The sequence below is a fragment of the Hylaeus volcanicus genome, chromosome 4 (assembly GCF_026283585.1).
Source record: "Hylaeus volcanicus isolate JK05 chromosome 4, UHH_iyHylVolc1.0_haploid, whole genome shotgun sequence".
In the NCBI taxonomy this organism is placed as follows: domain Eukaryota; kingdom Metazoa; phylum Arthropoda; class Insecta; order Hymenoptera; family Colletidae; genus Hylaeus; species Hylaeus volcanicus.
In genome coordinates, this window is record NC_071979.1 from 23,708,370 (window position 1) to 23,727,855 (window position 19,486).

At 46.1% G+C, this 19,486-nt stretch overlaps 1 protein-coding gene across 1 annotated transcript in view; it reads left to right on the forward strand.

Annotated features, from left to right (window-relative positions):
- The window catches only part of LOC128875474 (uncharacterized), a 92,185-nt gene that overhangs the window by 41,505 nt on the left and 31,194 nt on the right, over positions 1-19,486 (forward strand). Inside the window, exon 2 of the mRNA XM_054121096.1 lies at positions 8,626-8,756. Coding sequence (XP_053977071.1) covers positions 8,626-8,756 — 131 coding nt within the window. The remainder of the gene's footprint in view (positions 1-8,625; positions 8,757-19,486) is intronic.

Below are 19,486 nucleotides of genomic sequence, written 5' to 3' on the forward strand. Positions count from 1 at the left end.
AGGCTACTTAGCGACCGCTAGGAGGGGGCAGCAACCCCAAAGGGAGCCTGGAGACATTGAAGTGGCCCCATTCACGTGCCCCCCACCGATCCAGATAAGTCACGGACCTGCCGTGGGCAGACTTCTCGTTTCTCCGCGACGTCCACTGTCTCTGTCATTCCCTACCCTCCCTCCACGACCACCCAACCCCTTCGACTCCCTCGTTTGTTCACCTACGAGGCGCATTCCTCTTCGAGGACCCTTCGCCGCGCGAGCGCTCTAATGCTTAGCCAGCTAATTACTTATCTGGGTTTATTACGCTGCCTCGAAGACTGGGGGCGTCTCCGGGGCTAGTAACCACTCCCCCCCTCCCACAACCCTCTTTCGTGTATATCTCATTGGCATATCTGGAAAGTCCAGGGGGAGGAGGGCGAAAGTAAAGAGAAGGGAAGTAGAAAAAATGAAGATGGAAAAATCGAGGGAGAGGTCGAGCCGTTTGGACGACTCTTGACACCGTTTTTACGCGCCCCTGTCGATCTCTCACGTCCGTTAGGAAGCTTGACTTTCAACCCCCTGCGTCACGGCCACTCGATCGACGCTGGCTACCCCTTGGCCGTCTCGTACTCCTTGCCCTATTGCTTATTCAAGGCCGTCGCGGCGACGCTTCCACCTGATTTCGAGCAACGTGGCGACGACTCGAAATTTGTTTAAATTTGTAGAACGGGGTGGTTTTTTCTCGTGTCAAACAGTAAGCATTCCGCGGGGGAATGTATCTTGAGAATATAAATATCGTTCGTAAAAGGGGAGCGGCATCGCAGAGGTGTGGTTATCTCTATTTCGAACGAGCTCCCACTTAGGTTAGTTCATGGCAATTAAAGATACAGGACTAGTTTCGAGAGCCTGGTCGGACGACTTCCCGAGTTATCAAAAAATGCGACCCAAGTTCTGATGGACTTCTAAATAAGCTAATTTCCCAAGTGACTCGGAAGCTCTTAAGCGTCGAAGCTTTCGCCGAACTAATCAGCTTCGTTAAGTTGCCGGGCGATTCGGAAATTATTAGCTAACTGGCAACTCTTTGACGTCGAAGCCAGTCCTGATATAAACAGCTTCCGCGTGCTTCTGTCCTTCGTTTCTTGCTCCAACGGACTGGGGAAGCGAAACGTTCTTCGTACGTAATCGTACGACGTCGAGATAGTTAAATCCTTGAAAAATTTGCGATATTCGCGCGAGTTTGAATAATTTTTAACGAAACGATATTTACTCACCAACCTTTGCTTACCAAGCTTTACTGTTTCGAGAAATTAGTTTAACTCTGATCAAATATGGTATCGAACTTACCAGCTCCAAAGGGGTTGAAGTTTCCGTTCAAAGTCTCGAATACATTGGGCCAGATATAAATCTACGTCGCTGGATAGTATCAGGATCTGGTACAGGAAGAATTGAGTCGCATGGACGTCTTCCGAGGAGCTCGCTCGAATTTATATGCATCGAAGCGGAGGAACTTGCGTTGGATATTTTCCAAAGTGGCAATACGAGCATGATAATAAAGGTCTCGGATAAAGGGGTTGCTTAAAAGTTTCAGAAGGTTGCGAGTCGGTGGACGATTTCATTACGGAACAGAGGGCATACGTCGTACTTTCGTAAAGTAATTTCCAAAGTTATTCCTCGTGTCTTCGTTCGGTTGCCTTATTTAGAAGGCATCAGAGAACATTCCTGTATTGATTATCACAACATTTTTTACTTGTTCTTCGGAATTATTTAATTATTCCTCAAAGATGACAGATCTCGCTAGAATGAGAGTAAAGCGCTCCCCCTCCCCCCCCCTTCGTCCACCTCTTCGTAAATCTTCGTCGCGAAACTTCGCCAAGTTCGAAGTAAACCGCGGATAATAACGTCGGGGAATTGGATCGAGTTGTTGCGCGACCACCGCGACGCTGGGAAAAAATAGGGGAACTCGAACGAGCGTCCCTTTGGGGGTTGTAAACGCAAGAAGTCCATTATCGAGGTTGGATCATCAACAGCGTATGTTTCACCTCTGCTTTTAATAAGATACACGTGGAAGTTAAGGAGCTTTTTCTTACCAATATTCAGTGGAAGACAAGTTTGTTACTGTTAGAATATAAGTAAATTTAAATATAAGCAAAAGCGCTATAGGCACATACGTTAAGCAAGTTAAGGAACTTTTTCTTACCAATATTCAGTGGAAGACAAGTTTATTACTGTTAGAATATAAGTAAATTTAAATATAAGCAAAAGCGCTATAGGCACATACGTTAAGCACGCGAAGGAGACACTTTTTTTTTTCTTTATGTGCGAGCACGTAATAAACACTCGCTCTGTAAAAGCCACTATGAGCAAGTCGCTCGTTTTCCCTATCCACGAAGATATTTAACAATTACACAATTTTAAATATTATTATTAATCGACGCTCGATGCCTAGAAAAATAAAATAATTAAAAGGCAAAATCCTAAGTGACATTTATTTTGACACGATCATTTTATGGTACGATGCTTCTGCCAGGTGATTCCTATCGAGTAGAGGAATGCTTTGGCTGGATGTGGGTCGGTCAGCCGCGAGCAGCGTCGGTTTGATGTGAAATCGGCTCGGGAACGAAGCCTGGCGGAGGGATGCTTCTGTCCATGGGACGATTTCACGAACGGTTAGGTTGATCGTCGAACGAGCCGGTAGTGTGTCGCGGGAAACGCATCTGCCAGGTGACGAGCGTCCACCGCGAAGATATGTCTGCCATTCCCAGACGTTGGCCGCCGGAAATCATGCGATCCATGGTCCCGTTGGTCCGTTGGATGCGTTAATCCTCGGCGAGTGACGTGCCCATTAAGAACACCGGTGCCTCGCGAGTTATACGAGCTCGATTATCGATGCAAACCACTGTGGGAACCTGAGGCTAATTTTAAATGGCGGTAATTTTACTTATTCAAGAATATTTTATTCTAAACTGAGAGGTTTATTCTGAACCTCTTGAATAAGAATGAGAACTATTTAGGAAAATATGTATTACATTTCGATAGAACATCTACTGTGATTTTCACACGAAAAATACAATTTTCTATCGAACTACTGCCGATATTAAACAGTCAGTTTGGTACTTCGGTACTCTCTTGCTTTATTTTTGTACCGGGAATGTCAGATCCACGACTTTGCACGATATTTGAACCAGATAACGCGGAGTCAGTTTGTTTGGCACTTTTCGCCAGAGGCATGCCTGCATAAAATGGCCTCGCTACACGGGGTTCCAGCGTATCGAGAAGTTTCGCGGGAGACTGCGAAGAATTTCCCTAGAATCTCGTCTCCCCGGCACCTTGCCGTTTCGGAGTTTAAATTGTTTACGAAGGAACCACGACAGCTCGCGAATTCCTGCGGACGTCGACGCGTGGTCGCGATTCCTGGGGTTATCGATGGAAAATTAACCCTGGGGTGAATAATTCCCTTCGATCGACCAGGTTCGCATCGGAACCCAGGCGATCGGAGCCGCGAAATTTCAAAGGATAGTTCCATCCCTCGAACCTGAATGGGGCTGCGAAGTATCGGCTGGTCATTTCTGAAATTTAATATTCGCGATGTTCGTTTAATTGGATACGCGGAGTATTTGCCAAATTTACAATATTTGCGTAATTCGATGCTTACGACATTCGGGTAACTCGATATTGGTAATTTTTGTTCAATGTTCGAGTGGTGAATATTATCTAGCAATGATTCATTTACGGTTTAAACTTTTCTGTTCGAAGACTTCGAAGCTCGCACCTTCCGGGACAATGATTACCAAAATTATTCTCGAGCCATGAAAATGTCACTTGTTCGTAAAGGAGAGCAATTGCTATTTGATTCGCCAGAGGGTTGCTTTCTTCAATCCCTTTTCATCCCTATGGCTGAAACTCTTACCGTCATCGAGACTCCGGTGATAATACCTAATTAATAGAGGTTGATTTCATCGCGGGACCCTGTTACGAGAGTCCCTGCGCAGGGTTTAATTGAATTTTAAATGGCGGGGAAATCAAGATCCTCGGAATCCTAGGGGTCGAGAGCTCTCGGCCAGAATTTCGCCGCGGTCCTCGCTTTCGTCTCGAGCGTCTCGGTGTCGCGTGAAACGGGGAAGTTTAAATTGTTTTCGAAACACCAACATCCCGATAGCGTTATCCTGAATCGAAAGCAAATATTTGCCCCGACGATAACGAAGCCCAGGAAATTGGGTTTGCTTGCGGTCCACCTAATTTGAAGATAAACAAAATTCAATCTTCTTACGTTCCCTTAAAGTCTGCGCTCTTACAAACGCTACGGCCGAAAGATAATGGCGAGATCAAATAACGTAGCCGTGGGTCCGGTCGAGAGCAAAGATAGTTCCATTTTTCTACAAAACAAACATAAATTGTCGCGCGATGGCGCAGGAAATTTTGACATCGGAACGAACAGAACGGTTTCCCCGGAAGTAAATAATGGAAAGTGTTCGAACATAACCGAAGAGGTCGTCGCGTCGCACTGAAACGATTTACGAGCCGAGGAAGAAGCGAAAATCCCGTCCGGGGGGGTCGAAGTTAACGTTTAAAACGCGTGGGAAAAAAAATGAACGGGAGGTAAATCAACGGGTCCAAAGCGAGTGACAAGATATACTGGCCCGTTTCGTTGGGAATTTACAAGCAATATTTTCCTGCCTCGCGGGAAACGAGCAGGCCAGGAATTTTTGCCGCGACTTCTCCCTCGTTCGCTTGTCACCCTTTTTGCGCGATTCACCTGTCCCGGAGTTCCACGTGAAATATTCGCGTAATCGCGAGACCGAAGAATGGGTCCGCCAATTATTAAAGTGGAAAATCACCGCTTTATCCGTGGCGGGCACTGTTTTCAGCAAGAGCTTGCATCAATTTTAATGTCTTCCTTAAGGAGCTGTTGAGAGTTTGTTGTAGACCGAAGACCATTTCTCACCTGCGTTTGTCGGATGTAGACTTAACCTTATCTATCTCAAGTTGGTCTTTGTTTATTAATGTCTTAAGAGGGATTATAAAACGGTCTTGGATTCTCTGGTGTTAAAGATTTATTTTAAAGTGTATAAGAAGGACATCCGAGACTCATCGAAAGTGACTTTCGCGTTCTATCGTTCAAAAAACCCGGATGAATCGCGGGGAGCTGGGCGCGAGAAGCTAGCAGAGTGTTTGGTAAAAGATTTTTAAGAGTGAATCAGCGTAGATACACGGCCGCATCAATTTATCGTTTACGTTTGCCGAGGGGTTCAGTCGAGGTCGAGGAAACATTCCGGCCAAGGATTCGGATCGCCGCGTATATATCGAATTCCGAGTAGCTTTCGTCGACGATTCGCGGGAAATTGGAAAAGTTACCTTTTATCGAGTCGGTTTCGCTGCGGGAGGATGTACAACGGGACGGGGAGGGAGGAGGGGGCCTCGCCCGTCCCACCCCGGTCGCCCGACAAAAATATTTTATTGGAAATTGGAAAACATTGCGAGCAAAAACGGCCGAGATCCCCGCAGACGATGGCTTCGTTTCTCGCCTATTCTAAGCTGTTCCCGCAGAGCCGACGTTTTCCTGGGAACGTCGATATCGCGACGAGCGTGCCATATTCACGCATTTCCGGAACACGTTTCGGTAGTTTTCGTTATTATTCGTTGGAACTGTTCGAAAAAAAACAATAAATTCTACACTTAAATAGCATGCTCGTTTCGTGTAAGTAATATCGTGCTTGGCTGACCAATGTCAGATCAACTCTACTTATCGGAGTGAAAGCGTATTTCTAGTCTCTTTAGCTGACCAGTGCCACTCCGATTCTACTTGTTCAACCGAAACTGCATTTCTGCTCTACTTGCTCTAATATCGGTTCAATTCTACTTATCCAACTGAAGTTGTGTTTCTCTTTGGCTGACCTGACCCGGTCTCGTTCTACTTGCTAAGACATTAATGGTATCTTCTAAGCGCTTAATTACCCGTGGTCTTAATCGAATCGTCCGCCGTCCTCCTCGACGATAAGAATACCAATAATTCTCAATAATATCGACCTCGGTGTTACGGCTGGTCTTCGGCATCTTTCCGTTGACTGCAATTTGCAGAATCGACGTTCCCAGGCAGGGGGTGACAAAGCGGTTGAACCGAACACTTCGAACACTCGCGCAAGAACAGTCCAATTCGGCTACTTTAATTCCAGCCGGGCCTCGGAACACTCGACTCGCGGAAAATCAACAACGTTAATTGCCACGGAGACCGACGCGATCTCATGAGCTATGTGGTCAGGGACCGCTGTGACGCTTACCGTATTAAGGTCGCCAAACTTCGCCCATTATCTTCTTGAATCCCGTGGATTGTACTTCTGCAACTCGACCTCTTTGGTCACCTTCGTGTGCGAGTGTTTGCGTCCGTGTCCGAGAAAATCGTTAACGTCCTACGCGACATCAGGTGCAACGTAGTCTGATGCAGTTAATGTATACCAGTTGAATCATTGATTATTAAATTATTAAATCGGTAATACAACGAAAAACGAAGTAATTAAAATTTTAAAATCAACTTGAATTATCTCAGATAAGTACAGTCCTGCAAGTAAATATACTGTCTCCATTGCACCGCTGCTAAAGCCCACTCGATCCAACGTTGCGATTGCGATTTCGGTTCGCCCTAGGGGAATCGCAATTCGTTAAAAAATCCACATTCGCCCTGCCAATTCGGTGGGATTCATTCGGCGCGATAGGATCGAGGAGCGACTACCAAATCAGCCGCAGTGGCCGAGCCAAATCGCGACCGTGCCACTCTCCGCGAATCGATTAATTCGCGAGCCGCTGGGACGTGAAAATTGATACGAGCCATAAAACTGTTAATCGTTGCTCGTAAATTTACCATACCGGGAGCCACGAAACTTCTAAGAAACCGCGACCGCGACACTCCTCCGTGGAATATCAGTTCTGAGGGTGAGGCCGGGGGAAAACTCTCTTTCTGGACTTGTTTCCAACTCCGCCCTACCCTCTATCCTTGTGTCGTCAGGACCTGGTTCGAATTCCCGAATATCGAGGCCGAAACGATGCAAAGTTTCGCGACTGTTCCCTCGAAATCCGCTTTGCGACGCGGACGCGGTTGGATTGTTTTGGAGCCTTACATCGTGTCCCCCTTCCTCCGCGCCATCGGCTGGATAAGACACGTCTCCAACGGAGGAACTTCTTGTCACGTTGTGTCTGAAGGTGTTTTCTCTGTTTCTGAACGCGTTGAGGTTCGTCTGCGAGTTTGCGTTCCTCGCGGAATCTAGTATATCCAAAGTTCACTGGTATTTGGAACCACGAGCAAGAAGTGATACATGAGCCAGGGTTTGATGAGGCTTATCGTTAATATTCCACATCATCGTAATCACCCCGTTTGATAATAGTGAAAAGTAGCGTAAATGTTTGCATCCTTCCCAGAATTCTTTTTTCGGTGTAACACCTGACATCAGTTGTAAGTAGAATAAGTCAGTATCGTGTCAGACGCCGTTGGACACGATAGCTTCCTTTCTCGTTAAGATTCCCGTTCTATTTCTCATGTAACTCCAGTCCAATAAAAAGTAATTCAAGTCAGTGAAAAGTAGCGTAAATATTTGCCATCCTTCCTAGAATTCTTTTTTCGGTGTAACACCTGACATCAGTTGTAAGTAGAACGAGCCAGTATCGTGTCAGACGCAGTTGGATCATATTCCTGTTCTATTTTTCATGTAACTCCAGTCCAGTAAAAAGTAATACAAGACTTCTTCCTTCTTCAACTCCTTGGATGCCTTTAACATCGGCAACTCTTAATCCACTAGGAGATCGTTCGCCGTAAAAACTTGAAAGGAGAAACTTTAACTCGTCGCTTAAAATTTTTCGAATCGTTCGAATATCGTCTCTCCGCGACTGCTTTGAAACCCACAGTTAGCACAAGGTGAATTTTCATTAAAAACATTCGCAGCTCTGCCAATCCGGATCTAGTATCCGCTAGGATTCGGTGTATTTAACGTCTTTCGTGGCAGTCGATCACCTTTACTTTGCGCTGGTTCGATCGCGCACCGCACTGCCTTTGCCTCGACGTTCGAAGCTCTTCCGCAGGTTGCTTGAAAAGTTCGCCCAGCCCTTCGACTTCAAAGCGGCACGCGTCTCTAATTTCTACTTTCGCAGGCAATTTTCCGCAGCGCGCGCAACGCCTGTTTTAAACCGAGGCCAAAGGGTGTAATGCACTCGATTTATCCTGGCGTGAAGCGTTTCACGTACGTCTCCTCTTTTTTTTACCGTGAAAGCGTTAACGGCGAACTCCCTTTACACAAAATAACAATCGGAATAACTGTACGAATTTATGCGGCTCCATTTCAATCTCCGTAAGCTTGATAACTTGTTTCTGGTTGAAACTTTTTTTATTTTATTCTTCGAGTTTCTGTTTAAGGAGAATTTTGTATTATTTTACTCCAGGGGATGGTGCACGCATAGAAAAGTAGATGCCTCCTAGATTTCACTGCCTAACAAGTTATTTCAGGAACAAAAGCGATTCCGCTTGAACAGTGTCCCTGGCGAGTCTTTGCGCTCGGAATAAAGGGCAGGACGGTTTTAACGTAATAGCCATTTTATGCTCGTAGCAAGGAGTAGAGCAGTTACGCTAATACCTGGGTTCGCATACTTACGGCCGGTGTTACGTTGTTCCAGGGCTCGCACACGGCATCAGATGTTACATATGCGGACAGTACAACGAGGGAGTCGGAAGCATCACGCCGTGCATCAACTACACCGCTCACATGCATCTGAAGGAGTGTCCACCCCGTGCCGAATGGTGCATCGTAAGTAGACTTTACGGAATATTTCCACATTCTCGACAAAAAGATGAGGCTTCCTCCGTTAATGTAAAATAAAAAAAGATTACATAAATGTACCGTGTTCGAGTACAGCCAGGCCTCGTAAACCTCCGAAACGGGTTTATTTCCATTCCCTGAGCATCGACGGATTCTCAGCTCGAACCTCGACGAATCATAGGAGCAGGAAACCGTGATTTCGAATCGCGGAAAAAAGGGCGCCGTCCCGGCGCCGACGCCTACTTGACACTATTCCAAACGCGGTTACAACCAACGACGTTATTTACCACCTTCGATTCAGAGAACAGATTGGCGCCACGGACGCCTTGTGCAAGCTTGCACGTGCCGTCGCCAACTGTTTGCTCTACGTTTCATCGAGAATCGTAAAGAATCGTTCGAACAGTGCCGCCAAATCTTCCGACATCCTGTTTGCCCTGGACGGCGCGAATCCTGCCACGTACCGCCGTCCCCATCGCCAGAACAACGGAAGGGATCGATCGACCGACGCTTTTCATTTTATTCCCCTTGTCCGGCAAAAACAGTTCTGTACTACTTGCCTGACAAACCACACACGTCTGTACTACTCGTCTGGCCGGTGGATTTCCACGCTACTTATACGGTTAATCCATCCTCGCTCCACCTGTCTGGCTGGTGCAGTCCTGCACTATTCGGCTGACTTGTGCATTTCTATTCTGTTCCAGTTGTATGACTGATGTCTACACTACTTCTACGTCTATACTACTTGTACACCGTATCCGCCCTCTTTCCACTTGTCTGATTGCGATAACTTTGTGCTACTCGCTTTAAAAAGAATAATCTATTACTGAATATCTGTCGATGTCGGACGTTGTATTAAATCATAAGCTTTACGGAATTTTGCACGAGTTGACGGGAAATTCGGCGTTCCCTACGTTTTGCGAATTTACGCGTTAAATTCCCTGTGTATAAATACACGGGACCTCCACGCGAGCACTCGGGAGACGGTGAGGGGGAATTTATGATCTTCGTTGTAGTGGAACGCGAATGGAAATTGGGAAAATATGAGCTGCATATTTACGGAATCTCCTGCTGACTTTGTTCGGGACAGTGGGCGATAAAAATTTACGTTGTAGCGTTTCTCCAACCCTCCAGGGTTCTCTCAAATTCCGCTTCGTCGTCCGACGGAAGAATCTTGGCCTTCCTTTGGCAAAAAAACAGCGACGTTTTACGGAGACAAACAACGGTGCTGTGCTCAGGATTTATTTTCGTTAGCCCGAAAGCTATTCCCCGCCATCGAGAGTCCCTTTGCTCTCGCGACGATCCCGAAGACTCCAGTCAAAACGTTTGCGATCTCTCGTACCGTGTGTCTTCGTTTTATTCTCGCCTCGTAGTAGCATTCGACTAGTTAAAATGCCAGCAGGCGTGGTTTGTTAGAGGAATAACTATTAATCAGAGCGAGATACGCTGACGGCGTTGTAATTGTCTCAAAGGTGTAACGGGACAAATTTGTATAGCTTCCCCAACTTCGTGTTTGTCCTCACGGACACTGAACCATCCTCGAACGTCCACTCTCTGTCCAAACTTCGACCAACCGGAAGCTCGTCCCTTCGCCCTCTCGCACGGAAGACTCCTGATTCGTACAAAGTGAAAACCCCCTTTCATAAATTCGTGTTCTCATCCATCGAGAGATATTCAATTGATGCGAATTCTAAATTATTCTTCCGAAAGTTATTTCCTGAAATGAAGTAACGCTGTTTAGAAAATTAACTAACCGAGAAATAACACACCGCGTATCTTGAAATTGAATGTCAGATAACGAAATTTCAAGCGTCCCCGAAAAAATACGGTCCGGCATAATTGCCATGGGAAGAGAAGATTGCTCTCTGCCCTCGGAGCGCATTTTCCACTCGCCTGGTGTATTTTATAATTTCCTCCTTCGTCCCTCCTCGCACAAAAGCCTCGCGATAGTAAATATACACAATTTGTTGGTAGATCAGTTACCAAAATACTTTAATCTTCCTCTTCGGGTTCGGAAACTTTCGATATAAATCAGGATAGCATTAAAACGAAAAGAGAAGAAAGAGAATTGCTGCCAATTTCATTATTTTCGCGGAAAGAGAGTGCGGAGCGTCTTGTTAACGGCGAGAGAGGGTCGTTTCGGGAAAAATGGACAGAAATCTTAATTGCTCGCTGCAGTGTCTTCGGGACGGCGTGTTCTCACGGGCGAGAACGTCAGAGCCGAGGGAAACTTCGGAACAGTGGCGATTATACGCAATGAAATAATTGCAATTTCTACTTTCACATGCTGCGGCGAAACGAACTTGGCGGAAAGTTGCTCGTGTTTCTCGGCGCTTTCCCATTTTCTTCGGGGGCCGTGTTCCGCGCTAGCTCGAGCAGAAACTCGAAACCGCGCCGTTTTCCCAGCCTTAAATAATTACGCGTCCCGCTTACGTGGTCGGCGCTCGGCCGCGGAAAAATTTCTATTTCGCCCGTGAGAAAGTTCGAGGGTCGGGACGGCGACCGTGGAGAGAAGACCAAGACGCAAAGGAGGAGAAATCTTTCGCGGGGAAAAGAGCGGCCGAAACTTCGTCGAAAGCTTCTCGAGCTCGTCTGGGATTCCCGCTCTGCAATAACAGACGCGAGGAAATAGGAAGTTTTCCCCCATTCATTCGACGTCGAATAATTGCATTCCCGCGTTCAGGTGGGGTTGGCAGAAAAATCCAACCCTTTCAGACGTCGGAGCATTCTCGAATCCACGCTCGCAGATTCGAGCTCAATTTCGTTCCGCGTTCTCCAGAGAAATCCAGAGGGTGGAGAGAGTTAACACCGTTTATCGTTGACAATTCCTAAATTTTACGCGAGATAAATTAATAGTCGCAGAAGTGGTCCAAGTATTTTTGTTAAGGATGGCGAAGATTCAAAGGTCAGGTTCGGTTGTTTAAATAGACCGTTACATATTTGACGGGGGTCGTGTAAATGTCGAAAATGTGTTGACCTTTATTGGCCTTAAAATTAATAGTTCGGTGGATATTCTGCGGCGTTGTTTACCCAGAAACTGGGCGAAAACAATTTCGTTCTACTATACTGACCAAGCAGCCTCATCCTATTTGTCCGATAAAGGTTTCGTTGTATTAAACAATCTTATTCTGTTTGTCTGACGACGCTGTTCTCACATGTATAACGCGAAGCATTCGCCGAGATGCTAAAAAATACTCAGCGTCCCTCGAGACAAAGTGAAATTGACTCAAAAAATTCCGAAACGCTGCGTTCGCGAATAAAGATAGGTATTCTATGCTGTTGCGGAAACAATTTCCGCTACACTGCACAGCTCGCAGGTGATTCTCAGGTATTAGGCGCACGCTGTGCCGGTTTATATTACGTGTCGAGGTTCGTTTCGTAGCGAAACTTTTCAAATTCCTTTCACGCGAGCGAGATGCCCCCATTGGAAGTTTGTTCGCGTTGCATGTGTCCGAATGCAGGCGAGATCTCGGGCGGAATCCTGAAGTTTACACCGATCTTCTTAATAAAACGGCTCAGCCGGCGGAATCGACCTAATCAACATCGCCATTGAGCCTCTCCCAGTATTTTCTCCTCCTTTTGTCGGAGGCAACTGGGTTGCCGTCCATTCACGACGAGGGCTTATCCCGTCCCACGTCGGTTTCCTCGATTTTCCCGATTCTCTGTCGGCCCACGACGCTCTTTCCGCGTCGCGACGAAAGGCCGTGCAGCCTGATACGGAATAACGTTGGCTTGTCCCAGAAAACGTTCCCGAGCCTTAATTTATTGTAGGATAAGCAAATAGGATAAATGTATGTAGAACAAGCGATAGGTTAAGCATAGGCTAAGATTTATGATAGGGTCGCGGCGACGCACAGTGGTCCGGATGGCCAAAAACCTGGCCAAAATTAGAAGGAGTTTTCGGATTTTCGCGAAACAAGTTTTCAACAACAATTAGTTAAAAATAGTTTTATGCGACTAACCCCTAACTAACCCCTTAAAGAAAAGAGACAAACTTATTGTGTACGTATGAATTTCGATACGTACGTCTTACTTAGGTTTAAATAACTATACTGGAAGAATTATTATACACGGTGAGTTTGTGTAATGAAAAGGTACGTCTCAGAAGAATGACTGCTTGGAATCGCTTCGAGTCTCCGAAATGAATCACAGGGTAAGCTTCACTTTGGACCAATCGCTTTGAGTTAGCAGGAGCTAATGAATACATTGCTCGAAGTGATAGGCATTGGCCTAACACAAAGCTCGCAGGACCGCGAAATGGACCTGATATCGAAATTAACCGTTTCTCACGCTGTCGGTCACTGTGTCGGGCAGGGAACATGCGGGCGGCTGGCAACTCCGAGCTCGTTTAACATTCAGAACCCCAGGTGTCGATGGTCAACGAGCTGTCGCCCCTGATTGGAATTCATCTACGAACCGCGTACCCTGCCCGCCGTCGATGATCCCATCGATTAACCGTGCAGTGATAAACGGCGATTCGTTGCAACGATCTCTACGCAGGCGTAGACTCTGGAAGAAAGTTGTTCCGTTTTCACCTCGGCGATAGAACTGTTGCATTTTAATTTTTTTTAAAAAAAGGACGAGGTCTCCTCGAAGCTTGAAACATTTCCTTACTAGAATAAAATTCTAAAATAATCGAGAGCGTTAGAAAATTAGAGATAGCTAAATGGCTGAAGCAGGACCGTGTGATTCAGTGTTTAGTCTCTGAGGACTTTGTTTAGGAAAAGACCGGACCGTCAAGGGTGTCCTCGCGGCTGAAATTTTCTGACAGGGTTCAGACTTGTATCGACTTTCGTCGAGTCGAGACCTATCGAAAATATAGTAAATTCCTATTTACACACGGAGTCGTTACTCGCACGCCCTATAACGGATCCTGGTTTACACATTCTGATCTTACAAGAGGAATTTCCGAATCGTCTCTGGGTTCTCCAGTCGAGAAGCGTGATTCTATTTATTCATCTTGCGACCTCGCGAGTTAATTCACACCCGGACGATACGTCATTACGAATAATCCCCGGTGGTTTCGCCGGCGTACATTTCCATCTTGACGAGGCTACTTCGTCCCTGATTATCGGTTCCCTCGTTGTCGTTTCGGTCGCAGCACTACCGCTATCGATTCCAGCACCTTCTCCCCATCGCACGAAGAACGATACCATTCCTGCATGTCGTTCCCGGAATCGTACGTAATCGATACGTAATCAGATAACATAATCTGTTTATCGTCTTCGTGCACACGCGACGGCGCACGGTTTCACGATGGTGGCTCGATTAGGGGATGTCGCCTCAAAGGAGAAGCGATCGCCATCAATTAAAGGGTCATCTGGCGCGTATCCCGTGCTGGTGGCCGCGTGTCTCGACGATTCCACGGCCAATTCCCTGCTCCCTGCCTCGGGGGAAGTCGCATTCATCGCGGCGACTGCATTATTACCAGCATTGCGCTCGGCCTAGTAATGCACCGACGGGTATTCCGACGCAGCCTTCAAATTAGTGCCAAGTGCATGCGTTAGACCAGGTATTAATTAACATTTTGCGTTGCTAATATCCACCTGACGTGCATCCGCGCGGCAGGGTGTCCCGCTGGGAGCGTGTCGTTGCTCGAGCTTAATCGACAGGAAGAGGGACTGCCGCTGTGCCTTCGAACCGTGAAGAAATTTAAAGAGTTACTATTATCGAGGAATCTTCGAGATTTATCGAGGCTAGAAATACTTTTTTAACAAATTTTTGTTTCCAGTAAAGTGTCCGAAGGCTGAGAGAATCTTTTAATTAGCACGATTTCATTTCATCGCATCGTTCTTTGATTGGTCGACCACACCGTGATGGATCTTTGACATCAAAATTTCGATAGAGCATTATGTTCGTAAACGCCACAAATTATTTCACAAGCCTGCGTAGCATTATCGCCTCGATCGAAGTGATATTGGAAAATGTAGCGAATTTTCTCATTATTTTCTATCCGTAGTATAAACTGTAACCTTTCGAATCGGTACGTACATCTAGTACGCGCCCACTAGGTTACGTGTAAACAAAGATATAAGATGTTAAATCTATCTAGCGACAAAACTCTACGAACTTTTTCGAATACCCATTGGAATCCTTTCTTTTTTATATTATATCGAAAGAATTTCCTGAATCGTTGGGGTATCATTTTTCGAGCGGATGTTTAGACGTTGTATTCGAAAGCGATCGAACACGCTAATTTATCACGGTTGATCGACCCCGTTAAGTTAGCAACTTTCGATCTGGACTGTTGAAGAAGTTTCAGAATGAAATTCGGAGATCGTCCGACCACTGCGAGCCGCAATTTCCAGCACGATTGCATTCCTCGCCAACAATGGCCCCCAAATCGATCTCAATTTTCGCATCGAGACCACCTCAGCCGCAACCAACGGGTCCCATAAATATTCGAGATGGTCAGGCTTGGTTCCTGAACGAGCACATTATGCGATAGAGGGTTGATATGAATTACTTCCTGAAGCGAATCCATTAAATCTTCTTTACTCGTTCTTAACTATTCCTCGCCAATGGAGGAAGCAGTCTGTGAGCAAGCATCAGCTTAACTAATCTTTAGGAGACTGTTCGAGTACAAATTTAACCCTTTGCACTCGAGAGGTGACTCTCAGTCACCACTAAGCGACTTTCTTTAGATTTAATTTCTTTGGAACTCGAAGTGCCAATAAAACGATTGTCTTCGAGGAAAAGGTGACCTGATTCTGAAATTAGAGATCCCATTTTCCAAGTCAATATAATCTTAACATTCGTGGCAATAGAATGCTAAGAAAGCATCTCGAGTTGCTGGTAGATACCAGAAAAAAGGTTTCGAGTGCGAAGCGTTAACCCTTCGCCGTCCTACGACTAGCGAGACACGACGGAACTGTACCGAAATCATAAAATCTAGACGGCAAAGGATCAATGAAATATTTAAATATCTCCGCCGCTTAAAATTCCATTGGCTAGCTTGGTAGAAGCACTCATCCTCGACCTCCTCTATTCCACAACTCGTCGAAAACCTCGAAAGCCTCGAGTGCAAAGGGTTAATTGTCAATCTATAGCCTGATAAATAGCACTTGCTTCGATACCTACTTGTTCCCTCTTGCGTGTCCGGTTCAAGATCGACTCCTTTTTCAAGTTAGGCCAGCAACAGTTCCATACTCTTTCGAATCCGTCCGAGCCCCTCGATGGGAACGAAGGGACCGCCGATAACAAACTCAGCGTCGATCGAACGAGGTCTTCATTGGCGTCGATCAGGCCAGCTGCAGGCCTGGCGGCCACTGTTATCTCGGCATCCGAACGTCTACGGAACGTCTGGAATCCCTGGAACGATTACCCTTCCCCTGGAAGACGAAATTCCGTCGATAGGTTTCTCTATGATCCTTCGTTCGCGACAGCAGGTGATTCGACGACCGAAGAACTCTTCAAAAAAGAACGCGAAACAACGATACGAAATCTCGCATGATTTATACAAGCAACGGACACGGAACTTACGGTTACGAATTTCCTCGATGGTTCTCCAATTGTTCTCCGTTACACGCGAGATAGGCGCGGAAGACGGGTGTAAAAGATTAATCGACGTAGAAAGTGGGTTTCGCAGCGAGTAAATTGTTCCGGAGGAGGCTCAGGTGGCCGTAATACGTTGTAATAGGCGTTCATCGATCTTTAAACACCTCACGGCTGTTAGGTCTATCCTTGGCCAGACAAGTGTAATGAGAGCGTTCTCGTCCAGACGAGTAGAATAACATCGCAAGCGGCCAGAACGAGGTCGTTCTTGACCAGCCGAGTAGAACCGGATTGCTCGTGGCCAGACGCGCATAATTCTCGTTCCATCGCCTCGCAAAGTGCTCCTCGACTCGTTTCCCCGAGATACCGACCGAGAAAGAAAAGTTCCGATAGGAAAGATGGGGAGCAGGCGAGAAATGAAAACATTCGAGCTTTTCACCGCGTCGCGTCCAAATCGTCCGCGACGCTCGCATGAACGATTTGAATGATATTTTCCTGCTGGCCGAAGGGGATCTTTGGACGAAAGCGATTTACGTGCTTGCGGTCCAAGTGGACCGGCAGCAACTCCTTAACGGAAGCTCCCCGAGATTAGGTCCTGTCCCAGCGAACCGACGGTAACAGGGGTTAGAATAATAAATCGTCCAACGATCGCAGGACGTGGCGTGCATGTTCGACGCTCTTGTCGCTCTCTTCCCAACGGTGGAAGATTCAGGATTCTCGAGAGGTCTTGGCTGTCGCGCGACCCCACCCCCTTCTATCGATACCTTCCTCGAGTTTCAGTGATTTCCACGAAACCAAGACGAGACACATAGTGTACTCTCGCATTTGTATTCCAATCGCCACAGTCTGTCGTAATAATTTTTCGTTCGATTTAGGAGACAAAGGGCGCAAAAGTTTACGGCTTTGTCGATCGTCCAGCGTTTCATTTAATGGGAAAAATTGCAGCCAGACGGGTAAATTAGAACCATAGGCGAGGAGAATGAGGTGGTTTTTTGCCAGGTAAACACGGTATATAGCGATGCTCGAGTAAACAAGGCAAGATTGCCCCCTTGCAAGTTGAATACAGATGTTTCTTGTCGGACAAGAAGATCAAGATAGTCCCTGGCTACGCAAGTTAAGTAAGACCGTATCATGCTAGACAAACAACCTAAGGATGCTTCTTGCCAGGCAAGTTAAATTAGACCGTTACTCGAAGGAGATTTTCGGGAGCCTGTTTCAATAGACTCGCAGTGAAATCAGTATCGTTGCAACAAATAACCGCGAAAGAGACCCTATATGGTTTTATTCGTTAGAAGATATGGTACAAGCACCTTCACCGAGAAGAAATCGACGTGAATCGAGTAGAACGAAGCAATTTTTGCTTCCGCCGGATTGGCTGTGAGCTGGTAAACGGGGAAACGGGCTTGAATCGGGGCTTCAATCGACGGTTTCTCGTAAACAAAACGCAAAACGAGTTCGTTTCCATTGAATGTATTTTAATGCGCTTGTCAAAGTGCTCCCCCACACTCTCTCGAATGTTTTATCGCTCGAATAATTGCCCCCCTTCGGTGGGATTCTTTTTTTTTTTTGTATTATGGTTCGTTAAACTCGATTCATTCGTCGGCAACGAATAGCGCTTTTTGTGCCATCGATCTCCTTCTCCTTCTCCTGTCCCTCTCGCGATAATGGCGACGAGGTAATAGAAACGAAGATTTCCACTCGAATTTCGCCACGATTTCCTTTGTCCTTGCGGCGCGGAGAATCGCGGATTTAAGATTGCGGTTTTCTTCTGTTCTTGGCATTCTTGGATCGATCGTTTTATGGTTAAAATGGATCGAGCCATGGTTAGCCAAATAAGCGGATGAATAAATCTTTCTTTATTTTGCAAATAGAAAGTAATTAACTTCGTTACTCCTTATCCAACTTTCACGATGACAAAATCAATGCATTGCAAGTCCCTTGCGTCATCTTTTAAATATCTGGGAAGAATTAATAAAATGTCACTTTTTTCAAACGCTTCGGAAAAGCATATTCGAATTTACGGGACGAAATAAAGTGAAAAATCTGTATGAATCCTTACCCTCAAGTAGTATAGGTCTACAATTGGTTACCTAACCAGAACGAGACGATCTCCCGTCAGAGAATGTGAATAGTACCATTTGCATCCACGACGGTGATGCACAGCGGCTCATAATTCAAACCATCCGTTTCTAAGAACGCGTGGTAGCATTACGTTTACGGTCGGGCTCGAAGTACAAAATTCTGCGGTAGGCGAGTCACGCGCGCTGCTCCATTGTTTGCTCGAACAGGATTATTTACGTCGTTCCATTTACGTTACTTTATCGTCCGTTGAAAAAAGTGACGTAACTCTGCGCGTTTCTGACATATTATCCTCCCATGCATTAGGAATTCTGCAGGAAGATGTTTGCTTGTTAAGAAATACTTTTTTTTTTTTTTAATACCTTCTTCCGCAATGGAAATTTCAAGGAATTTCAGTTTCAGGAATTCAAGTGTCCCGTGTTACGAGACACTAAAAAAATTCCTCCAACCACAGAGAAAGAAATGGACGAGCCGAGTTTAATCGTGCTATTCCAGAGAAGTGGAAGAGTTTATAGGTTCCGCTAAAACGGATATTAAACTGTAATCCCCCGACTCCAATACCTGCGAATAGCACGGCGACGATTGTTGCTATTTATATTCGAAAGTACGAGATGCACGAGCGGCTTTTAATCAACGCGTCCGATTGGTTTCTTCGTCGATGCAGCTGCTGCGGTGTCACCACAGCTCCCATCGATTCCTAAATCAAACTGGCTCGTTTTCCTGTTATTTGCAACGCGCGTCCGCGGCCATCGGCGACGGGACCGCGACAGAAATTGAGATGACTTATGGCCCCGCCGCGACGCGCGAAAATAGGAAAGAAAACACGGCTCGGAATTCTTCCTGGAAACGTCGCCGATCCACGTCCTCGGGGACCAGACTTTTTCGACGCGTCTGGAAGACGAATAGGGCCAGCGAAAAAAAGCGAGGAAAATTATGTGTGACGAGGGACGTGGTTTCAAGTAGGAGAGTACTTTCTGAACTTTTCTCTGTTGAAATATACCCACAGTAATTCACGTTTCGTTAGGTAGGTACAACTGTGATATTATTGGAATGCTTCTCCACTCTGGCACTTGACCGTTTAGACACCTTTAAGTATTCCTAAAGTACTTGGCTCTTCGAATACTATTCTTCGAATTACATTCAACGAA